We start from the raw sequence: 21,326 nt of genomic DNA on the forward strand, positions 1-21,326 counted from the left end.
TTGACTATGAGATGTTCAACGTTTCCTTTGAAAGAAAATATTTTTCAAATAAATATTTTTACCATGTTAAAACGCGAGTGTAGTTCACGTAACAGGGTTGACCTTAAAATGAGGGACATACTTAAATGAAACACTAATCACATTAAATAAATCATCTTCAGAAATGACTTTGTCAAAGCAACAAAATAACTAGGGCTTTACAATGATGGTGAAACTTGGAGAAAGTTTGGGGAAAAAAGAAAGTGGGTTAAAATCTTCCTAGAAGTGACACAGGGTGGACGGAGGGACAGTCAAAATGCTGAACTTTAGCACTTTAGCAAGGCTTTTCAATATTCAAAATCAAATGTTTTGAATTCTCCATGTGTTCTATATTAATTAAAGGGCACTTCATTTAATATAAGCTTTTAAAATCCAATATTGGTGCTCAATTTCTACTTAAAATATAAAAGGGACACAAAAGGCATTTATTTTGTGGAAAAACCCAGCTGTGAGTGTGGGCAAGCTGTGCAACACAGTTATAATGGATCAGCTGCATTTGTTTATCTCTGGTTTAGAGTAAAATGTCCTCTCTAAACTCTAGATTTCCCTCCCTTCCACTCTCTCCTTTTCTCTCTCTCCTTCACCATGCAGGGTCTCCACTTTATTGGACAATGTGTAATCCGTTCAATTCTCGCAGGTCTCTCTCACGTCTAAGACTCCCAGCTGCTTCTGAACCACTAAGCTATCTCCACTTTAAAGGGGAGAAAAAAATCTGATTGTTGGGGTCAGGGACAATCACCACTGGGTCTCAAAGGCAATCAACCGTTTTTCCTCTCTCCCACACAGAACAACTTCCAATAACCGAGTGGAAGTCGGAATTGTACAGAAGATGGAAAAGTGAGGAATTTCATGGTTGGAGATTGGAGGCGATAGGGGGCATAGAGGGCTTGTGACGCCATGGCTTGATGAAAGCAGGGGTGAAGCTACAGGGGAAGGTGAGTGGAGGGGGTGCAAATAAAAGGGGGATTTGATTTGACTACTTAGGGGGCAAAAAGGTCTTTGATGGGGGGAGGAAGTGAGGGGGAGTGGTTAAGAGGAGGTTTCCATGGTGCAGGGAGGTAATTACTTGGAGGAAAATGATGCTAGCTTTGTAGCTAAGCAGGGTAAACTGCACAGGGGCACAGAGGAATTTGACATGGTGGATTATTGGGGTAACTATAGGGAGGCCAAGGGTGTTCTGATGAATTCATGAAAGACAAGGAGGGGTTCTTTGGAGGGGTTCTTAGGGTTGAGCAAACAGTCTGGACCACAGGGACAGAACACATGGAGCTACAGGAGAGAGCAGAGTTGGTGTGAAAAATCCCTGTGAGTTAGAGAGAGACCAAACTCAAAACATAGTCACTGTAAAAAGTGAAAAGTTCCTCAGAGAGCGGTAAAGGGGAGGACAGGCCGTCAGCGTGATTGAAACAGAGAAAATAAAAGCCCTCTACAGAGGAGACAGCGAGAGTACTGAGGCAATTAAAAAATAAACACCACCACATAAAATAACACACCACTAAGCAAGCAAGAGTGGCATTAGAGCGCGCTCAGCTGACACTCCAACTAATGGGTTTGCACTGTTAGAGGGGACAGATGAGAGGAACACCAGGCTCTGGAGTGAGAGGTTCTATCAGGACTATATCAGGACTATAAAGACCATCAGAGGGAGAGAGAGAGAGAGGGGTACTTGTTATGAAACTGTGATTAATAGAATGTCAGGACATTTAAAAGCCATTAGGACAAGAATAATCCATTCTTGGATCTGTACAGGCTACATGGACCGCTGCTTGCTTTTTGTTCCCTGCTCATCACGACCACGGACTAACAACAACCTGCCAAACACTCATTGATCTTTCTCTTTACTTTCTCTCTTTATCACCATTTATCTTATATCCCTATTGTTCTCCTCATTCCCTTCGCTCACCTTCTCTCTCCCCCCGTTTCTTTCTTTCTATCCATCACCTCACTCTGTTTCCCCCTTCCTTTTTTCCAGTCTCTTCTCCACCCTCCCATCATTCCTCTCTCTCTCCCTTACATTAGTCTGACGAAGCCCCTGACTGTTTATCCGTTATGTATCGGAGGGCATGCCTGTTTGTTTTGTCCTACATGCAGTGTGGACGTGACTTTCTACAGGAAGCAGGAATCAGCCATCACCTCCCCCCTTCTCCCCCTCCTCTCCCAGCCCGTTCCACCCTCCACCCATCACAGTGTAATCTCCCAGCAGGCCCAGTCAGGGACCGACAGGCAGTGAAATCAGCCAGTGCCATCTCTGACAGTGTACATGATATGTGCATCACTGCCTTCATTTACCATCAGCCCAGAGCTACAGAGGGAAGGCCACAGAGGGTGAGAGGAGGAGATGAGGGGAAAGAGTTTGGCATTATCAGAGAGAGAGCGAGAGAGAGAGATAGCAGGGACAGGGTGCACCTGAGGGGTGAGGGAGAAGGTGAGTAGGGGCGAGAGAGCAGCCTCCCATCCCAGCTACAGGCTTTCAGGGGTCAAATTACAACAGCAACACATGCCAACAGGCTGTTGTAGTGTAGTGTTGTGTCCAGGCAGGGCTGTGGGATACAGTTCTCTACAGTGTGCCCAGTTCAGATGCAGCACTGCTGGGTGCCTTAGACACGATACAGCGATCACAGCCACTACAAGCTGATTGTGCCTCATGGGATGCCTCTACATCTAAAGCACAGAGCAGTGATACAATGTGTGTTGATGTGTGCATTCGTGTGTGTTTGTTTGTATGCCTGTGTTTCAGTGTTAAAGAAAGTGAACAAGTGTTTGTTCAGAGGCAGGAGAGAGAGCCCACCGAGCGAGCGCGCACACACACAACCCAGCATGGCTGGGAATGGCACCGACAAGCCCTGATGGATATGATTGCAATGAGAGTACTGGTGTGTGCAAAGATGGAGGGAGGGTGTAGAAAACCCTTACAGTTGCCCATGAGTACTTCTCAGGGTCCTCTCTTACCCTCTCTCAGAGACACAACTTTAAGAAACGTTATTACCCCGAAGAGAGTAGAGGTACTGGGGGGGATGGGCTTTTTATTGTTCACAGACACTCTGCCCCCCAACGTTCACACCCCTGCTCCTGAAACACTCGGTTGCTAGGTCCAACCAGAATCACATGACCTAGTCAGCCAATCAGAGGCTTTACCTGGGAGCAGCAAAAAGCCCTCTGCCTCTCAGCTCTTTAGTGGTTTCCAGGAGGGCAGGTTGAGACGACCTCTATAAACTCCTGTCCTCCACCTCAACTCACATCTTGACCCCAACCGTGTGTTAGTGCGTCACTGACCATAAAACCACTTCCACAGCTACTAGTCTCCTCTTCCTGTTTGCCGTGTGTGGTAATAAAATGTGGATTGTATCCCTGTCTCCTGCTGGCCATTCTAAACTGCGACGCCGGGACATTTGAACCTATATCTAAACTGGCATCTCTATCGGAGTCCGCTCTTTTTCAGAGGGAAAGAGGGAAGGGGAGAGGGAAAGAGAGAGAGGGAGAGCGAGTGAGTGAGAGAATGAGAGAGAATACAGGGGGAAAGTGACACATTGTTCACTGGAGCCGATAACTGCTTTCCCTTGAAGATTCGGAGAAAAGGAGAGAACTGAAAATACTGCTTTATCTTGGAATCATATATAGTTCTCGACATTACTTATTGGCGCAAGATACCTTGTTTAATACTCGATAGCCTCACATTTAAGCCGCCATTCCATGAAAACATCACAGCATAAAAGGTTCATGTTATTGAGTCAGAATGATGTTGTTTCCTTACACAGTAAAGCCACTTCATTGTTCGTGCATCAGTGCATGCTTGCACGTGCGTTCCAGACACTCACATGTGCTGGGAAGCGTTGGGGAAGGCAGTGCTGTATTGCGGTGCGGAGTCTTCCGGCCCGTGTGGGGCAGCGTGGCTCATCACCATCATCACTGGCCGGTGTGGGTATATCCTCTTAGAGGAACGGAAGTAGTTGATGCTGTCCTCTGTGATGAGATCCGTAAAGTAGTCCTGCAAGAAGATGAAATATTGATTTAACATCCTCACAATGAAAGGGGACATCAGTAAATACACTTTCCACAAATGTCTGTTTATCAGCTGGACTCTCTTAAACAGATTCTTGCAAGTCACCACATGCTAGCTCTCTCAGTAACCGAAAGATTGCTGGATCAATTCCCCGAGCTGACAAGGTAAAAATCTGTCGTTCTGCTCCGTTAACCCACTGTTAACGGAAGACGGAAGACACATTTCAGTTGAACGCATTCAGTTGTACAACTGACTAGGTATCCCCCTTTCCCTTTTCCTTTCCAGGACAATGTTTCATCAAACACTTCAGATGTGTAACTAATATACTATTGCCGTAAACAGCCTCTTCAGAGAGGTCTCTTCCTCTATTAATACCTGACAACGGAATGACAAGGAGAAGGTTCCAGATGGTGCTCTGAGAACAAGCCAAGGGGAATATGCAGTCAGTGTTCCTCACTCCTCTTTTCCTCTCCTCCTCCTGCCCCTACTCTCTTACCCCCTCTCTGAGAACAAGCCAAGGGGAATATGCAGTCAGTGTTCCTCACTCCTCTTTTCCTCTACTACTCCTGCCCCTACTCTCTCACCCCCTCTCTGAGACAGTGGCCGTGAGGGATGGAGATAGAGCCTTTAGTGGACAGGTTGTGTACATCTGCAGGGCAGTGTTCCTGCTCCTCCCCTCCCTCTCTACTGTGGGAGGAACCCATTCCTGGAAAGAGTTGGCAGGCACCACTAGAACTAAACTGGGGCCAGGTGTTGTGCTGGACAGGCTATGGGGTGGTGCTGGGAAACAGGAGAGTTAAATAAGTTCTATGCCGTTGGGAAACATGTTGAGAGAAGATACAGTGGGTAAATGTAGGGAAATGAAGAGTGGGTCATAGTTGATGGCTGATGTAAGATCTGAACCCTAGACTATATCGTGCACACAGCCATAGGCAGAGCACAGCACCAGAGAAGTAACACACACACACACACACACACAGATATTATACAGACCTTAGGATACTCGCAGCCGTGTTTCTCTCTGACTCCGTTCCTGCACAGGGTGTAGTTGTAGAAGCGGGAGTTCTTGACCAGCCCCACCCACTCCCTCCATCCAGGAGGAATATAGGAACCGTTGTACTCATTCAGGTACTTCCCAAAGAAGCCTGCATGGTGGGCCACAGGACAAAGGCAGAAAAGCCAATTCAATTCACTTAGTTACATCCAATCTAATTGGTTTCATCTGCACACTTCATCATTTGCTTTTCTTGTGAAAGGATGGATGGAGGAAGGAGGGATTGGGCGGTGGAGGCTGAAATGTCACTGACACGTACGTCAATACTCATGATTCAGCTGTTGGGGGTGCACTAACAAACCAACAGACGGATCGATGAAAGCATAAGCATGGGAAGTAAAAAGCTCTGGCTGTCCAAGTGCTGCTACTGCTGCTTCTGCGGAATTTGGAATGGATAAATGTCAGAGACAAGACTGATCTGCTCCCCTCCAGGTGGATTACCAGGAAGTAGCTGAGGGAGAATACTACATTATTTATTTGACATTTTGCAGGATGAAATCTCTTGAGATGCACCATCTTGTTTTCAAGAAACAAACAATACTTAGTAACAACAATTGTGACTCGTTTCAGGAAACTAGGTGTATGTCATGCATCACTACTTCACAGGAGAACTTGAAAAAAAAATCAAAATTAGTTTTTGGGCAGAAATCCCTTATGGAACATGTGAACCTTCATGTGTCTTAATAACAAACTTGTATGCCACCTGTAAATATGAACACAATTGTTAAATGACGAGCACAGTTGGTTTAGTCACAGAAAAAGCCAGCAACCTTCCCGCTAGCCATGATTGGATGAGATAATGAGTGGGCTGGACATCAGATTGGTCTGCCCTGTTCTGTTGCACTCTTCTGTCTATAACATGCTGGTCAGTATGTGTAGGTAATCCTTTCTAACGGGGCTTTTATGAAAGATATCACATAGTACAACTGCATAAGTGTTGCTCTCCACTATGCAAGTAACCATTTCAATAGAATGTCCATGATGTCACTGCGACAACTGTCGATAGACGTAGCTGGTAAATTCTCCCTGGTTACCTGCTCCGATTCCAGAGCACTCTCATCTGAGTGTGCCAGAGAGCAGAATAACAGACGAATTTACGAACGCTCAACACCCGTTGAATATGGCCGGTGTCAGTAAACATTGGCAAAAAAGCTTCATTAATTAAATTCTTGCCAGCAGCACAGTTGTAGTCACCAACGCTCTTGATAACATAAAAACAGCCTAACCAGCTCTGTTAGGGCCAGTAAAATGGTCAGAGTGAGCTGTTCTCTCATTTGTGTCTGGAAGTAGCTAGCAAGCTAGCCAACGTTAGCCTGTTAGCTTGGGTGCTTGACTGCTGTTGGGTCAGATCAACCCTACTGTGCGCTCTGAACGCTCTGAGAGTGTGAAAGTTAGACGTACAAATATCATACCCCCCCCAAAAATGCTAACCTCCCCTGTTATTGTAATGGTGAGAGGTTAGCATGTCTCGGGGGTATATTTGTGAGTCTAACTTTCTCACTCCTCATTAATCACGATTCAGTCAGGATGATCCATAATCATGGCAGCATCCACATGAATGTAGAAGTGTGGGGACTACGAACGAAAAGTGCTGTAATTTCGAAACGGTTCACCTGATATGGATGAAAATACCTCAAATGAAAGCTGTCAGTCTGCACTTTAACCTCACAATCATTGTATCATTTCAAATCCAAGGTGCTGAAGTACATAACTACTGTCCCAATATTTTTGGAGCTCACTGTATATACATACATAGAGTTTCTCCACATGGAGATGTTTCTAATAGTTCAAAACACAAACAGTTTGTTCTTAACAGGCCTGTTTTTGCAAAGAGTCTAGGATTGCTGATATAGGATCAGTTTAGTCTTTTAGATCATAATAGGATTATATGGACAGCACAGCGGGGGACCTGATTCTAAATCAGCAGTCAGCTAATTCTAAATGATCAGAGTTACAGTGTAAGCAGCACCACCAACCACACACTACTGGCCCAGCCACAGTGCATCCCTCTGGGGGAAGGGACAGTTCTTCAGTGGCTCAACGTGAACACAGAACTGATGGGCTGCCACAAGGCAGGAGGCCTGTGACAAAGCTCATGTTGGGGAGAGGCAGGGTGCTGTTTGACAGATACACGGTGTAGACAGACGTGGGTTGCTGTTTCCGTCCGTGGGAACATAGAGGACTTTCTAGGGAGTCTACTAGGAACAGACGCTACAGCATGTCTAGTTGTCACCGAGTGCCATTTTCTTGACTGATTGTAACTCTGTTGAGTTTCTACATTCCTTATTAGGATTTCAAAGCATGCGTGTGGTAATACGACATTGCTACAGTAGTGCAGAGCTTCTCCTTTCATTTTGGAATGAGTCACAAAGATTTAACTTCAAATGTTTGTGGAAGGAGCACATAACCACATCATCAAATGCGGGTTTTGAAATTGAGTGCAAGTGTGCGCATTAAAACAATAACGGATCAAATCAAATCAAATTGTATTGGTCACATGCACATGGTTAGCAGATGTTATTGTGAATGTAGCGAAATGCTTGTGATACATAAAAAAACTAAACACTGCAAAGTCTCCTAAGGACTAAAAGCGAGGCGACCCTCTCTGTCGGCGCCATCTTGATCATGTGTGTGTGTGTGTATGCATGCTTGTGTGTGTTCTTTTCCCATAATTCCAGGGATTTCTGGAGGACAGGAAAAAGAGCATGACAGAGCTGGCTCCAGACATGTATTTTCCTCTGTTATGACTGTGGGCCATGTAGGTCTACCTGATGCAATAGGAACAGAGACACAGAATGTCAGCGTCTGTGTGGGTGAAACAGTGGAGCCCATCACAGATAATGGCCATCCACTCAGAGAGGCCCGGGGTGCATCCCAAATGGCACCCTATTCCTTTTATAGTGCACTACTGTTGACCCGGGCCCATAGGGTAGTAGTGCACTTTATAGGTAATAGGGTGCTATTTGGCACATCCCCAGTGTTCTCAGCCCCACTCAGGCTACTGCCTAGCTAGCACACTCAGCATCAGCAGAGAACAGAACACCAGACAGTGGAAAACCAATCTAATGACTTTCACAAGCCCTGACTGAAGGTGTGCAATGTGTAACCTAATTATGACAAATATTTGAGTTCTCAATTAAATGAGTGTTTGGCTTAATTGAATAGGAGATACATGCCTTCAGAGAGTTGGGTAGCTTCAGGTGTGTGTGTGTGTGTGTGCGTGCCTGTCACTACGTCTGTGTGTGTGTCGCTCTGTACGGACCACTGACCTGTCCTGTAGCCGGTGTTGTTGAGGTACACTCCGAAGGTCCTAGTCTCGTGCTGGGCCTGCCAGGAGGGGGAGGAGCAGTTTTCGTTGTTGGTGTAGGTGTTGTGATTGTGAACGTACTTCCCCGTCAGCATGGAGGAGCGCGAAGGACAGCACATGGGCGTGGTCACAAAGGCGTTGGAGAAGTGAGTCCCGCCCTGCTCCATGATACGTCGGGTCTTATTCATAGCCTGCATGGAGCCTGAGGAGGTACAGAGAGGGAGCGAGAGAAACACACACACGGGTCAGATCCACTCTGTTCCAGGCAGACATGTAACTAGCAGGAGGTAGCCCACACGCACCACTAAACAATATCATGTCAATAGAGGGAGAATGTCATCTGTTCTGCTAATTATGCGTGTGTGAGAAGGAAGGAGCGAGGAGGGTATATGGGGAGAAGGGCCTCGATGTCTGTCCCTCTCCTGGGAGGATAAAGAGGATTAAACAGACAACACAAAGGAGAGCAGAGGAAAGGCAGGAGAGGAGAGGCAGGAGAAGCAGGAGAGGAGAGACATGAGAGAAGAGGAGAGGCAGGAGAGGAGAGGAGAGGCAGGAGAGGAGAGGCAGGAGAAGCAGGAGAGGAGAGACAGGAGAGAAGAGGAGAGGCAGGAGAGGAGAGGCAGGAGAGGAGAGGCAGGAGAGGAGAGGAGAGGCAGGAGAGGAGAGGAGAGGCAGGAGAGAAGAGGCGAGGCAGTAGAGGAGAGGCAGGAGAGAAGAGGAGAGGCAGGAGAGGAGAGGAGAGGCAGTAGAGGAGAGGAGGGGCAGGAGAGAAGAGGAGAGGCAGGAGTGAAGAGGAGAGGCAGGAGAGAAGAGGAGAGGCAGAAGAGGAGAGGAGAGGCAGGAGAGAAGAGGAGAGGCAGGAGAGAAGAGGAGAGGCAGGAGAGAAGAGGAGAGGCAGGAGAGAAGAGGAGAGGCAGGAGAGAAGAGGAGAGGCAGTAGAGGAGAGGAGAGAAGAGAAGAGGAGAGGCAGGAGAGGCTTCACTAACAGGGGATGGATGGGGTCTGGCTGGCTTCACTAACAGGGGATGGATGGGGTCTGGCTGGCTTCACTAACATGGGATGGATGGGGGGCTGTCTGGCTGTCAGAGAGGAGTTGCTGAGAGCAATAGGATCCCAGTAAGGATTGACCTGTGAGTTTGGCAGGGAGTCAGCTGACCTCTTTTGAAAATTCATCCTGGCTTTTCTGAATGAACAGTAATGAAATGATTATCTTCCTATTTAGACCTATTGTATGAATGAGTCCTCCATATGTGGCTGAGTTTTATGGGTTCTGTAGGTAATGTGTACAGCCAATCCAGTCAAAGGTTCAGGAACAGACACACACACACACATGCACGCACGCGCACGCGCACGCGCACGCGCACGCGCACGCACACGCACACACACACACACACACACACACACACACACACACACACACACACACACACACACACACACACACACACACACACACAACCCCTCACATATAGAGAGAGGAGGGGCCAGGAAGGGCAGGGTGAAGTGTACAGACAGCGGAAGTCCTGAGCTACTTGACCTTTTCACAGACAATCACCAGGCCTTTAACAACCAGACAAAGGTTAAAACACAGGGCTGGCCATTCAGAGAAATGTCAACATGGTGTGCTACAGAAGTTCAGACAGGGAGGGGAAAGTTCTCTTTAACATGGGAGATTTTTCCCAGATAACAGTGCTGTGGGAGTTTCATTCCAAACAGTATTTTGTGAAACGCTACATAAGCTTGTACATTTGAAAAAAGCAATATATTGATCGACCATTGGACCCATTGGAGAGCCGCATAAATGAGGCAGTACAATAGTTAATTATCCCAAAAATCTGGAGTCTTCAGGGGCCATTTTCTTTCAGGAAGATCCTCTCTTTTTCCACAGGCTTAATGTAATTGTAAATTGATTTGAAAATGACTTTGACAAGGTGTTCTTCAATCTGCTTTCATCTCTGCCTCTCCATGGCTATTGAGCTGCGTCAGTCATATCTCTGTGCCAAATGAATGGGAGCCACAATGAGAAGATGGATACAGCTGATTGAACTGCATTCATGTGAGATAGGCTGCCTTTCACACTGCAACAACGTGAAAGGAAAAGGGAGGGGAGACTGAACGAAACAGAGGAGGGAGAGCGGTAACTACTATAACTAAAGCTTTTTCCTCAATCTGGGTGGAACGGGACGTGTCCATTTTCAGGCACTCGAGGGAACTATGATGCAGTGTGGAGAGAGCTGGAGAGTGGAGAGTGGTTAGTGTTTAGGGAACAGCTGCCTCATAAATGGAGTGCTCTGAAGAGGGACCCGTTGTCGGACAAGTATCCACCTGCGAGTCATTACATCACGGTAGAGCCACATGCTCTCCAAGTCCAGGACTCTGATGCAGAGTTAGCTGCCCAGTAGAAAGCCTGCATATTCAACCATTTAGCGCCGCGTAGCCTAGAGCAGAGAGGGTCATTGGCAGAGAGCAGTGGTGGTATCTCCATGGTCTGGCTGTCATTTCAGGTGATGACATAACGGGATATACAGTGCATTCGGAAAGTATTCAGAACCCTTGACTTTTTCCACATATTGTTACGTTATTTCCTTATAATAAAATGTATTAAATAATATTTTTTCCTCATCAATCTACACACAATACCCCATAATGACAAAGCAAAAACAGGTTTTTAGAAATGTTTGCAAATTTGTAAAAAATACAAAACAGAAATACCTTATTTACATAAGTATTCAGACCCTTTGATATGAGACTTGAAATTGAGCTCAGGTGCATCCTGTTTCCATTGATCATCCTTGAGATGTTTCTACAACTTGATTGGAGTCCACCTGTGGTAAATTCAATTGATTGAACATGATTTGGAAAGGCACACACCTGTCTATAAGGTACCACAGTTGACAGTGCAGGTCAGAGCAAAAACTAAGGCACGAGGTTGAAGGAATTGTCCGTAGAGCTCCAAGAGAGGATTGTGTCGAAGCACAGATCTGGGGAAGGGTACCAAAATATTTCTGCATTGAAGGTCCCCAAGAACACAGTGGCCTCCATCATTCTTAAATGGAACATGTTTGGAACCACCAAGAATCTTCCTAGAGCTGGCCGCCCGGCCAAACTGAGCAATCGGGGGAGAAGGGCCTTGGTCAGGGAGGTGACCAAGAACCTGATGGTCACTCTGACAGAGTTCCAGAGTTCCTCTGTGGAGATGGGAGAACCTTCCAGAATGACAACCAACTCAGCAGCACTCCACCAATCAGGTATTCATGGTAGAGTGGCCAGACGGAAGCCACTCCTCAGTAAAAGGCACATGACAGCCCACTTTGTAGTTTGCCAAAAAGCACCGAAAGACTCTCAGACCATGAGAAACAAGATGCAATGGTTTGATGAAACCAAGATTGAACTCTTTGGCCTGAATGCCAAGCGTCACGTCTGGAGGAAACCTGGCGCCATCCCTACGTTGAAGGCTGGTGGTGGCAGCATCATGCTGTGGGGATGTTTTTCAGCCGCAGGGACTGGGAGACTAGTCAGAATCGAGGGAAAGATGAATGGAGCAAAGTATATTGAGATCCTTGATGAAAACCTGCTCCCAACCGCTCAGACTGGGGCGAAGGTTTACCTTCCAACAGGACAACGACCCTAAGCACACAGCCAAGACAGCGCAGGAGTGGCTTCGGGACAAGTCTCTGAATGTTCTTGAGTGACCCAGCCAGATCCCAGACTTGAACCCGATCGAACATCTCTGGAGAGACCTGAAAATAGCTGTGCAGCGACGCTCCCCATCCAACCTGACAGAGCTTGAGAGGATCTACAGAGAAGAATGGGAGAAACACCGCAAATACAGGTGTGCCAAGCTTGTAGCGTCATACCCAAGAAGACTCAAGGCTGTAATCACTGCCAAAGGTGCTTCAACATTGTACTGAATAAAGGGTCTGAATACTTATGTAAATGTGATATTTCAGTTATTATTATTTTTATAGATTTGCAAACATTTATAAAAAACAGTTTTTGCTTTGTCATTATGGGGTATTGTGTGTAGATTGATGAGGAAAACGTGTTTTTAACACATTTTAGGAAAAGGCTGTAACATAACAAAATGTGGAAAAAGTCAAGGGGTCTGAATAATTTCCGAATGCCCTGTAAGTGCCTGCCCTGTATGGAGTAGAGTTTTTTTCAATTTTTTTTAGAAAAATATTACCAAGGATTTGAGCTATAACCCCACTGGTTTCCATTTGGAATTAGTCTCTTTTTCATTCCGTAACAATGAAATTCCTTTAATTTTTCTGGTTGCGGTCAGTTAATCTAGTGAGGCTCAGGGGATGAAATCCTCTATGTTATGAAGTGAGCTGGTGTGAAGCTTTGTCGTTGTAACTCCGTCTCTCCCAGCGCAGTGAAAATGACTTTGGCGGAAAAGTGTTTTATACCCCTCTCTCTCCTACCACCATCTTCCTGTCCCGATGCCAGCCCACCACTGAACACAGCAGACATAGAGACAGAGAGAGGAGTGTTGGGTGTGTGTGCCGAGCCCTCGGCGTACGGGAAGTGATGCATTGTGGGTATAATGGTTGCTGACGTGCCAAAGGGTTCCTTCTCAATGAGAGGTCGTCACACGGTGTCTGGATTTCCTTTGATAATAACAGCTGCGTAAGGGACTGACAATTTCTCTGTCTGTCTGAGAGAATCTAGAAAGATGAGCGTGACAGAGAAAGAAAGAGACAGAGCTGGAGTCAAGCTCAGCAGCACTCTCTTTCCCCTTTCATTGAGATCTGTGTGTCTGACTATGTCTTACTATATCCCAGTAACACAAAGACTTGTGTGTCTGACATGGGTTAGGATGGGCAAGGAGGTTCTGTCTCACAGACGGTCTGCTAATCGTCTGATTTTGTTTGTTACTCACAACCGTCCAGCAGTGTGGCCTCTCTTCCTGTGGTCAATTAAAATGGGTAGCTATAAACAACAGTCATTACAATGAGACAGCCATTACAACGAGACAGCCATTACAATGAGACAGCCATTACAACGAGACAGCCATTACAACGAGACAGCCATTACAACGAGACAGCCATTACAACGAGACAGCCATTACAACGAGACAGCCATTACAACGAGACAGCCATTACAACGAGACAGCCATTACAACGAGACAGCCATTACAATGAGACAGCCATTACAACGAGACAGCCATTACAACGAGACAGCCATTACAACGAGACAGCCATTACATCGGGACAGCCATTACAACGAGACAGCCATTACAACGAGACAGCCATTACATCGGGACAGCCATTACAACGAGACAGCCATTACAACGAGACAGCCATTACAACGAGACAGCCATTACAACGAGACAGCCTTTACAATGAGCGGAGTAGGCCTGGAGGAAGGTTGGATTTGTTTATGATGTATTTTAGTCTCCATGGTTGATTGGTGTCCATGTGGTCAGATAGTAGATGCCTTATGATCACAATGTTGAAATACCAGACGACCTCTACTGTATAGAGAGAGGAGGATAGGATGGATGTAAAGCAGGCCTCTCCTGTTTCTGGAGAGCTACCCTCATGTAGGTTTTCGCTCCGACTACCGTTGTAACTAACCTGATTCATCTTATCAACCAGCTAATTATTAGAATCAGGTGTGCTAGATTAGTGTTGGAGCGAAAACGTACAGGATGATAGCCCCCCCGGGAACAGGGTTGGAGAGCCGTATGTGAAGCCAGACTCACCTAGCTCCATGTCCTGGTCATCAGTGAGAATGAGGATGATGTTGGGCCTGATGTTGCGGCGGTCCCTCTGGAAGCGGGCCTTGAGGCGCTGGCTGGACAGAAAGATGGAGGCCTGGGCCAGAGACACGACCCCCAGAAGCAGGAGGAGGTAACGGGTCCCCCGCCCCGCCATGGTGACCTCTGACCTCTAACCCTGCTACTGCTACTGGATCACTCTGCTACAGCCGCTGCTAGGACAGCTCCTGGAGACACAACAGGAGGACATAGGTTAGACTACAGGAACACAGGTACAGTTCACTAGAGATGCAGGTGATCACACCTAAAGGCAAATTACGCTAGTTCAATGGAAGACCCATTAGGAGTGAAAACACTCCTGGAGACACAAGAGCAAAGGTCAGACTAATGGAACACAGGAAACATTTTCTACAGATAGATGATCACATGAAAACCCAAATAACACTAGTCCATTGGATAACACATTGAAAGAGAGAACCTTTTTGCTTCAGTTTCTCAGTCGCACTTGAGACTGTTTATGTTCATCAGACAGTAGAGAGGAAGCTGTAAGCTCTCGACAACCGCAAAGGACCACAGCCCTAAAGGAGCATCGCTGCACCAATGGGAGCCGGGCTGGTGTACTAGTTCAGTGTAAAGTATTGAAGGGCCGCTAGGGAGACCTGCCTGGAGACTGCCGCCATCTGCCCCTCAGCGTGTCACCACGGCAACCCTGGTTTCCACCGGAGCAGTAATGAGTGCCCTCTGGGGGCGTGGTCCCTGGGTTCTGTGTGTGTGTGTCTCCATGTGTGTCTTTGTGTGTGTGTGTGTGTGTGTGTGTGTGTGTGTGTGTGTGTGTGTGTGTGTGTGTCTCTGTGTGTGTGAATGTTGGATCCATTAGATTGATCCCAGAACACACCCCCGCATGGGGAAGGAGGCGCTACACCAGCAGCAGCAGTGTCCACTCACACCTCACATGGAGAACAGAACAGGCTACAGAATCATAATGAAATGTAGAGACATCTTTTTCTCTCTCTACTCCTCATTCTCCCACAGCATCCGTCTCAATACTGAACAGACAAGGCTCTCAATACGAGCTCTTCTATGATGAGAGTTATACTCCAAACAGCTACCATACATTTTGACATTTGACATCCAAATAAACAAACATTTGCCTCCTACCTAATTGAGATCATGAATTTAAAGCATACAGTGCCAAACCATTTAAACTTAGCTATTGGTAATCTGTACAGTATTCTAATCAGGTCGTAACTCTGAACCATTCTGCCTCACAGAAGTGACTGGAGAGGGAACAGATTAGTCACACTGTTACAGTGTTTTAATTACCAGCCTTCTCATGGAAATATCCTAGTAGAGCAGGCTCTCACACACACACACACATCTCTACCTCCACATCAACAGTCACATTCACAGCTGAACATTACTTTTCCAAATGTATTTTCATGAAGATTCAAATCAGAGAAATACCTCCACATTAAAAAAGATGATAACAAGACGTAAGAATTATGAAGCAGTAACTTTGAGCAATTAAATGGAATATATCAAAAATAAATTGGATTTAATCTAGGATGTATTGCCCAAATGATTTAATGAATTCACAATATGAGGGTGCAAGCCTCAAAATAATCTGATTATTTGGATAATTGGTCTGGTTTTAAAGGATAATTCGGTTTTGAGTGTTTTTAATTATTTTGAACACCACAATGGACTATAGCTGTTCTCTCACTTCTGTCAATTCATTTAAATCCCTACTTTCAATTGCAAAGGATGTCATTTACTTAACTCTTGTTTTTGTACAACAGTCTTAAGTAGCGAAGCCCCCTTCCTGCTCTTTGATTTCTGGGTAATCTGCATAGAGCGCAGGGCGCACCCTGTAGAGAACCATTACAAAAGACACAGTGAGGAATAAAGGACAAAAACAGCAGCCAGATATGGCACACACACACACACACACACACACACACACACACACACACACACACACACACACACACACACACACACTTTCACAAAAGACACACAGCTTGCGGCGGTGGAAAAACCCTCACAACCACACTATTCACACAGAGTATACTGAGATTACACGCACCCCCCGCCTTGTGTCGCACACGCACACACACACACACACACACACACACACACACACACACACACACACACACACACACACACACACACACACACACACACACACACACACACACACACACACACACACACACACACACACACACACACACATACATACACAAAACATACACACACACACACCCCATGTATGAGATATTCCATTTGTATTCTTGCCATGTCATATTGTATGTGTACGGGACAAATAGAAATCCGTCTGCACTAATCCTGTCCGCTGTTATATCACCAGACATATGTCATGTTATTCTGAGATAATATCAACATTTCTAATAGCTATTATTTATTCTCTGATACTGATACAATGAAGAGCTCTTTTTTTTGCCTTTATCTGTGTAAAATCATCAGCTTTCATGAGTAATTTGTTGAACATGGTGAGCAAGCCTCCCAGACCATGGTGTGAATGAGCGGGCTACATATGAATGGACAGAAAAACAAAAATCACCACGTAGAAAGTGGAGAATAAATGTATTCACTGAGCACACGATGTCAGGAGACAAAATCATCTCCAGTAGATTACCCTCAGTGCCCAAACATCCAGAGTAGATTTGAAACTGAAAAGGGGCTCTCGGACATTTTATCACTATCACAAAGATCTGGTATCTACTATGACACCTGTGCTTCCGTTCCGATCTCCGACTTTCAATATACTGCATACTGTACCTATTAACACATATTTCACTATGAAACACTGCATGCTAAGCAACATAATAACATTCCCCAAAATGATTGTGTGTAAGTTCAGTATTGAGTAACAGAGTAACATCAGACAAAGGGACCACCAGAGACAAACGAGAGATTTGAGTGCTTCGTATTGTATTTGTGATGCACACGGCATCACACAGGTCTCTGAGATAGAGTCATGATGTTGGCGGATCCAGAGACAGAGACAGACAGACAGGGAGAGAGACAGAGACAGAGACAGAGACGGAGACAGAGACAGAGACAGAGACAGAGACAGAGACAGAGACAGAGACAGAGACAGAGATAGAGACAGAGACAGAGACAGAGACAGAGACAGAGACAGAGACAGAGACAGAGACAGAGACAGAGGGGTAAGGGGAGTCCGGCATCCTCTCCCAGTAGCACATCTCTTCGCTGGGGCAGAAAGGACGGACTGACGGCTACAATGTTCTTCACCACTGGAGGGGCTTCGGCCTCTTCCCTCACCCCAAACCCCCCCCCCCCCCCCCCCCCCAAACACAGCCTCACTCTCTCCCCCTCAGCCAGCTACACTGTGGGCTCCAGCAGTCCTCCTGCAGATTTCTCTCTGGGGTACAGAGAGCCTGTACAGCCCACTCCATGACACAGGACCACAGAATTACATCTTACAGTGTATACCATAAACTATACAACCTCTGAGGAGAGTCTGACAACTTGTGACAGTGTACTTCTATTACAAGCCTTCAATTCATGGCTTTAAATTTATACTCCACATATATAAACCACCACAAGTCTCATGGGAGACCCAACTCCCTACAGACAGTCACAACCACAGCACTGTATATCTCAACGGCACTAGTCTCCACCGAGAATCACAGTGGCCAGACATGCTTTATACCCACCCAACTTCAGATGGAGCAAGACTGGGAGCCGGAACTACAAACAGAGATGCGACAGGGAGCCTTTACTTCAAGCCTTAAAATCATCACTGCTCTGTGGTGGATAGGAACAGATCCTAGATCCAAGTTCCTCTGACTACACAGGACAGTGAGTAGAAGCTACAAAGCGGGCAAAAGCAGATTAAAACTTTAATCTCTGATGGAAACCTATAAATAGCCTGAATGTACGGTAGACTACAGAGGATCATCACTCCATCCTTACAGACAGTGCTCTCACTACCACGAACCCAGCCAGTCCCACTCCAGCTCCCTCTCCCATCGCAGCCCTACCTCATTGCAGTGATGCCCAGGGCTCGGACTGCACAGCACCGCCTGGGATCCGACGACAAACAAAAATCCTCCACTCACAACTGAGGTTGCATGGCAGTGTAATCCCTGATGGCAGCGCTACTGAACCTTGTCTCTCTCTCTCCGTGACCCTGGCTTTATTTCTCTCCCTCTCTCTCTCTCTGCTGCTCTCTCTCCTGGCACGTCTCACTATCGGCGCTCCTTTCTGCTCTTGCGTTCTCTCTCTTGCTCTGCTGAGCTCTCTCTCTCTCGCTGCACTCGCTTTCCCCCCACTCTCTCCTTGTGCATACTCTCCCTGTGCACTCTCTCTCTCACTCTCTCTGCGCTGCCTCCCCTCTTCCCCCTCCCTCTCCTGCACAGCTGCACTCTCTCCCCTTTAATTCCTCCTCCAGTCTTCCCAGGCACCCCGTATTGCAGGATTGATGTGCTCTAACCTCGGGGTCTACTGTTTTCAATTTAGCGCCCACGCCTCTCCCTGTGCTGTCCTCTCTCCAGGGGGCTCTGGGCTGGGGATACGGCTAGGGATACTGTTTCCACAAAGGGTTAACAGCTACAGAGAGAGAGAGAGCCTCACAGCACCAACACACCAGAGACACAGAGCGCCGACCCCATCTGGGCACTACAGAGACGACGGGCTACAGCATGAATTCAGAACCATGGACTCATACAAGGATCGCTTCGTTTATATTTTACCCTCTCTCTCTCTCCGTCTTTTCTCTCCCTCTCTTTCTTTCTAAGAAGCCACGTTCTCTCCTGTATTGTGTGTTATTACTGAGCACACAGGGCATGTACGATGTATGGGTTTGAGATCAAATCAAGCATTTATTTAATTCTCCAATGGGATCAAACACCACTACAACTTTTTTAGCCATCATTCTTTGTGCTTTTGTGTTGCGGCTGACATGAAAGGATTCCGTTAGATAGGTCATAATTCATTTTGGGACCACTTTGATAGATTCACTGACATTACAGGGATGAACAGGATATCTAGAGTAATAAAACATAAGTATTCACCATTTAAAGAAAGTATTTAATAGTGGGGCTACTTTTCTTGTCTATCTCTCTTCATTCTCATTGTAAAAGTTTCAGCCCCATAATAATAATAATAATAATACATTTTATATATATATATATATATATATATATATATATATATATATATATATATATATATATATATATATATATATATATATATATATACATATATATATAATATAGATGGGAATACTATGATGCACTGTAGAAGAAGGGGCAGTTTGGTAGATTGAGCAGGAGAGGATAGTGTCTACTGTAACTAAATGAACAGTGAAAATTAGTTCCTCCGGTACAGGTAGTGACAGAGCGATCCAATAACAAGTAATTTAACACCAATCACCCGTACAGATAAAGACAAAGCAGGCAATTAACAAGCCCAGTGAAAAGGCATCCAATACAAAAACAGGAGGCGAAGAAGCAAACTTCTACAAACAACAGTACAATCTACCACAACATGAGGGATGGAATCACTGAGCTGGCAAATTCCCATCTGAGAGTTTAAAAAAGAGCCTGTCCTTGTTTTTGTCACAACGATCCAAAGGGAGAGAAAACAAAAGGAAATGTGTCAAATTGACTGCCCAATCTTTTTAATTAACTTTGTCCATTTGCTCTCCTTATCGCAGTACATTAACAACTGCCACCCAGAAAGTGTAGCAGTAAATAAAGTGAGTGTGTGTGCGCGTTTATGAGTGTGTGAGAGAGAGAGATGGCGAGAGAGAGAGGTCCCCTTCGAGTACTCAGAAAACCCACACAATGATAAGGGGAGTGGTGAGAGAGAGAGTTGGCGAGAAGGAGAGAGAGAGAGAGACAGAGAGAGAGAGAACGAGAGAGGGAGGGAGAACAAGAGAGAGGGCGATTGGGTTAGTCTGCAGATTCCAGGAGTCCTGGCTGGTCCAGTCAATAGGAAGACAATGGGTCTGGACGTCCATGCCAACAGATTAACATGTAAATTACAAATGATTGTGATTGTGTAGCTGAGGCTGGGCTGTGGCTGTGATTAATGCAGGGGTAATTGAGTGTTTAAATGATGGATGGGGGCTCCGGTGTGACTCAGGCTCTGGGGCCCCTCGCTGTCGAGTGGGGGTTTAATGAACCCATGGTGGGCCATTGGGCGGCCCGAGCTCTGGAGCCCATTTGTTTGATTGATAAAGTGGCATTTTCTCTTTCCAAAAATAATCTTCCCTGGAATGGCACAAGTCATTTCCCAGGCATGGAGTTTCTCTCCCCCCTGAGGTGGTTATGTGTTACTGCTACCGATGGGACAGAGACACCGGTCCTGCGGCCATGTCTCACTCCTGTGTATTTCAACATGCTAGAGATGACTACTAACATACGCATGTCAGAGACGTGCGGATAAAGACATAGGAGAGCCCTAATCTTGAACAGGATATTGATGCTTTATCACACTAGTCTAATGGTCCTCACCACGGTGTGTATTAAATCCCATGACAGAGGACATAGATAGGACTACCTAGTCATCCAGTGTGTATTTCTGACCCTATATCACCAGGATTTTCTATTATTCCCTCTCTCTGCCCCTCACCCATCCTCTTACCACACTGCTTACGCAGTATACAACACCACTGTGGTGCAGATCCTGCCAAAACATGCTCACTACAGTAAAGCACTATCACTCATGCTAATGAGCACTGAATAAGGCAACCTCCTGGGGAATATACTGTATTACAGGGTGTGATACACTGTTAGCCTGGTATGAAGTGTGTACTAGTAGTAGTCTTGGTCCTGGTTGGATAGCTCAGCGCATTTGCTCTTTTCTATCATTGCTTCTGGTTTTATTGGTCGCCGTGGAGGAGGAGTAGCAGGAGCAGGAAGAGGAGGAGTAAAGTGGGCACAGCATTTGAAGAGGTTTTATATTGTATTTTTATTGAACCTTTAGTTAACTAGGAAAGTCAGTTAAGAACAAATTATTATTTTACAATGACGGCCTACCCCGGCCAAACCCTCCCCTACCCCAGCCAAACCCTCCCCTACCCCGGCCAAACCCTCCCCTACCCCGGCCAAACCCTCCCCTAACCCGGACAACGCTATGCCAATTGTGCGCCAACCTATGGGACTCCCGATCACGGCCGGTTGTGATACAGCCCGGGATC

The 21,326-nt window shown here is 46.2% G+C and overlaps 1 protein-coding gene across 3 annotated transcripts in view; it reads right to left on the reverse strand.

The window, feature by feature from the left end:
- LOC120059337 (extracellular sulfatase Sulf-2-like) overlaps positions 1 to 21,326 on the reverse strand; it is a 185,129-nt gene that overhangs the window by 25,920 nt on the left and 137,883 nt on the right. For all 3 annotated transcript variants that reach the window (XM_039008320.1, XM_039008318.1, XM_039008319.1), the window contains exons 3-6: positions 14,111 to 14,352; positions 8,363 to 8,602; positions 5,033 to 5,184; positions 3,855 to 4,024 (exon numbers count right to left, since the gene is read on the reverse strand). In XM_039008320.1, coding sequence (XP_038864248.1) covers positions 3,855 to 4,024; positions 5,033 to 5,184; positions 8,363 to 8,602; positions 14,111 to 14,282 — 734 coding nt within the window. In that variant the 5' untranslated portion in view covers positions 14,283 to 14,352. The remainder of the gene's footprint in view (positions 1 to 3,854; positions 4,025 to 5,032; positions 5,185 to 8,362; positions 8,603 to 14,110; positions 14,353 to 21,326) is intronic.

Source organism: Salvelinus namaycush, chromosome 14, assembly GCF_016432855.1.
Source record: "Salvelinus namaycush isolate Seneca chromosome 14, SaNama_1.0, whole genome shotgun sequence".
In the NCBI taxonomy this organism is placed as follows: Eukaryota; Metazoa; Chordata; class Actinopteri; order Salmoniformes; family Salmonidae; genus Salvelinus; species Salvelinus namaycush.